The 2,475-nt window shown below is 38.3% G+C and overlaps 1 protein-coding gene across 1 annotated transcript; it reads left to right on the top strand.

Moving 5' to 3' along the window:
- Positions 1 to 221: 221 nt before the first annotated feature.
- Positions 222 to 2,192, top strand: LOC107820900 (berberine bridge enzyme-like 21). Its single transcript, XM_016647254.2, has one exon. It carries the CDS (start codon positions 374 to 376, stop codon positions 2,051 to 2,053), a length of 1,680 nt encoding a protein of 559 aa, XP_016502740.2. The 5' UTR covers positions 222 to 373; the 3' UTR covers positions 2,054 to 2,192.
- Positions 2,193 to 2,475: the final 283 nt, after the last annotated feature.

Below are 2,475 nucleotides of genomic sequence, written 5' to 3'. Positions count from 1 at the left end.
GGCTCCACAGAGCTGTGGGATAGCAAGAGCGTAACAGGAAGCAAAAAATCTTTCCTTAACTAGCGCAAGTTCATATTTAGTCATACCACTATACAAATAGTAGAATACCGAGTGAGAAACAAACAAACAAACAGTGAGAAATGGAAGAGCCGCGTACAATTTGAAAGATTTCAAAATCCAAACAAAATTACAATATATTGGAAATTAAATAATTTCCTCATGCAAAGAAGGGACGCAATCCAATTGTGTGAATAAAAACTTCAAAAAATGATTCCCTTTTAGGAGTATTTATTTTCATCATCATTTCATCGCTATATAAACCCTATAAAACCAATGCTCTTTAGGCCTACAACCCAAAAACAACCAAAACCTAATGAAAAAATCTTCTCAATCATCAACCATGTCTTGTTCTTGTCTTCTTTTCCTTTTTCATTTTCTCCTCCTTTTAAAATTCAGTTCCTTATCCCTTGGAGCCTCAGATTCAGTCTATGACTCGTTTGTCAATTGCTTAACAACGAAATCAATTCCCCAATCAGAAATCTCCAAAATCGTCTACTCCCCAAACAATGCCTCCTTTAACCCCATTTTACACGCCTATGTCAGAAACCGCCGGTTTTTCAATTCCTCCACAACTTCCAAACCGGTTATCATCGTTACCCCTACAGAAGAATCCCATGTTTCCAGCTCTGTTCTTTGTACCAAAGAGACTAATTTACAGTTAAAAATCCGTAGCGGTGGCCATGATTATGAGGGAATTTCGTATATTTCTGATGTCCCTTTTATTATGCTTGATATGTTCAATCTACGCTCAATTTCCATAAATGTTAATGATAATACTGCTTGGGTTCAAGCTGGTGCTACATTAGGGGAACTTTACTATAACATTTGGACAAAAAGTAACGTTCTTGGTTTTCCTGCGGGTGTTTGTCCTACTGTTGGTGTTGGTGGGCATCTTAGTGGTGGTGGTTATGGGAATATGCTGAGGAAATTTGGTCTAAGTGTAGATCATGTATTGGATGCTCGACTAGTGGATGTTAATGGTAGAATTTTGGACAGGAAAGCTATGGGTGAAGATCTTTTTTGGGCAATTAAAGGAGGTGGGGGTGCTAGTTTTGGTGTCATTTTAGCCTTTCAAATTCAACTCGTTCAAGTCCCACAAACTGTGACTTATTTCAGAGTTGAAAGGTTTTTAAACCAAAATGCTACCGACGCTGTTCTCCAATGGCAGAATGTTGTTAACAAAATTGACAATGATCTCTTCATCAGACTGCTTGTGCAACCCATCACTGTAAAAAACAAAGAGAAGAAAGTGAAGGGGAAGAAGAAGGCTCAACAAAAGTCGATACGAGTAACGTTCATAGCGTTATTCCTTGGTGATTCTAGTCGATTAATATCACTCGTAAGCAACGAACTCCCAGCTTTAGGATTAACAAAACAAGATTGTTTCGAAATGAGCTGGATTGATTCGGTGCTTCAATGGGCAAATTTCGACAACACAACAAAACCAATTGCCTTGTTGAACAGAACAGGGGATCCATTGAATTTCTTGAAAAGAAAATCGGATTACGTGCAAGAGCCAATTCCCAGAGGTGGGTTGGAGTCAATTTTCCAGAAGATGATTTCTTTGGGCAAAGCGGGATTAGTGTTCAATCCTTACGGAGGGAGAATGGCTGAAATTCCCGAGGGCGAAACACCATTTCCACACAGAGCAGGGATTCTATTCAAGATGCAGTACTCAGTGAATTGGAACGAAGAAGGAGCAGCTGCAGAAAAGGAGTACCTTACACAGATAAGAGATTTATACAGTTTTATGACCCCATTTGTTTCAAAGAACCCAAGACAAGCCTATTTGAATTACAGGGATCTTGATATTGGTACAAATGATCAAGGACCACATAGCTTGGAAGAAGGAAGGGTATATGGGACCATGTATTTCAAGATCAATTTTGATAGATTGGTGAAAGTGAAATCAGCAGTGGATCCAACGAATTTCTTCAGAAATGAACAGAGTATTCCTACTCAAGGGACAACGAAACCGAGGAAAATGTTCTAGTCTAGCTTTGCCTTTATTCCTTGGTGAATGATTGATCTTGGCGAGCATTATTTTCTAGTTTCTCTCAAGGCTGTAGTAAGTTACTCCATACAAAGAGGACTCAGATATTTATTTTATAATAATTGTTTTGGTCTTTTTATCTTTTTGCCTTTTGCATTTCTGTATTCTAGAATCTTTTTCTTCTCGCTTTTTATTTAATTTATCTTTTAGTTTCTTTTTTAATTTGAATGCATTGTATAATGTTACACGGACTTATCATTACTTGAAACTATGGGTGTTTAACGGGCGGGACGGGACGGGCTGGACACAAAAAAAATAAGCCCATCCGTTTAACGTTGCGGACTGTACTTTTTCAGGGTTTTTTTTGTCCGTCTGGATTCGGACTTAGCGGGTTGTTAGCGGGCCGTGGATTTTTATTTTAT

The sequence above is a fragment of the Nicotiana tabacum genome, chromosome 17 (assembly GCF_000715075.1).
Source record: "Nicotiana tabacum cultivar K326 chromosome 17, ASM71507v2, whole genome shotgun sequence".
NCBI classification, from domain to species: domain Eukaryota; kingdom Viridiplantae; phylum Streptophyta; class Magnoliopsida; order Solanales; family Solanaceae; genus Nicotiana; species Nicotiana tabacum.
Note: the sequence above shows the minus strand (reverse complement) of the source record. Positions and strands in the feature narration are given on the sequence as shown.

Coding starts and splice junctions, on each gene's coding strand:
- LOC107820900 (XM_016647254.2), top strand. CDS start 374: ATGAAAAAATCTTCTCAATCATCAACCATGTCTTGTTCTTGTCTTCTT.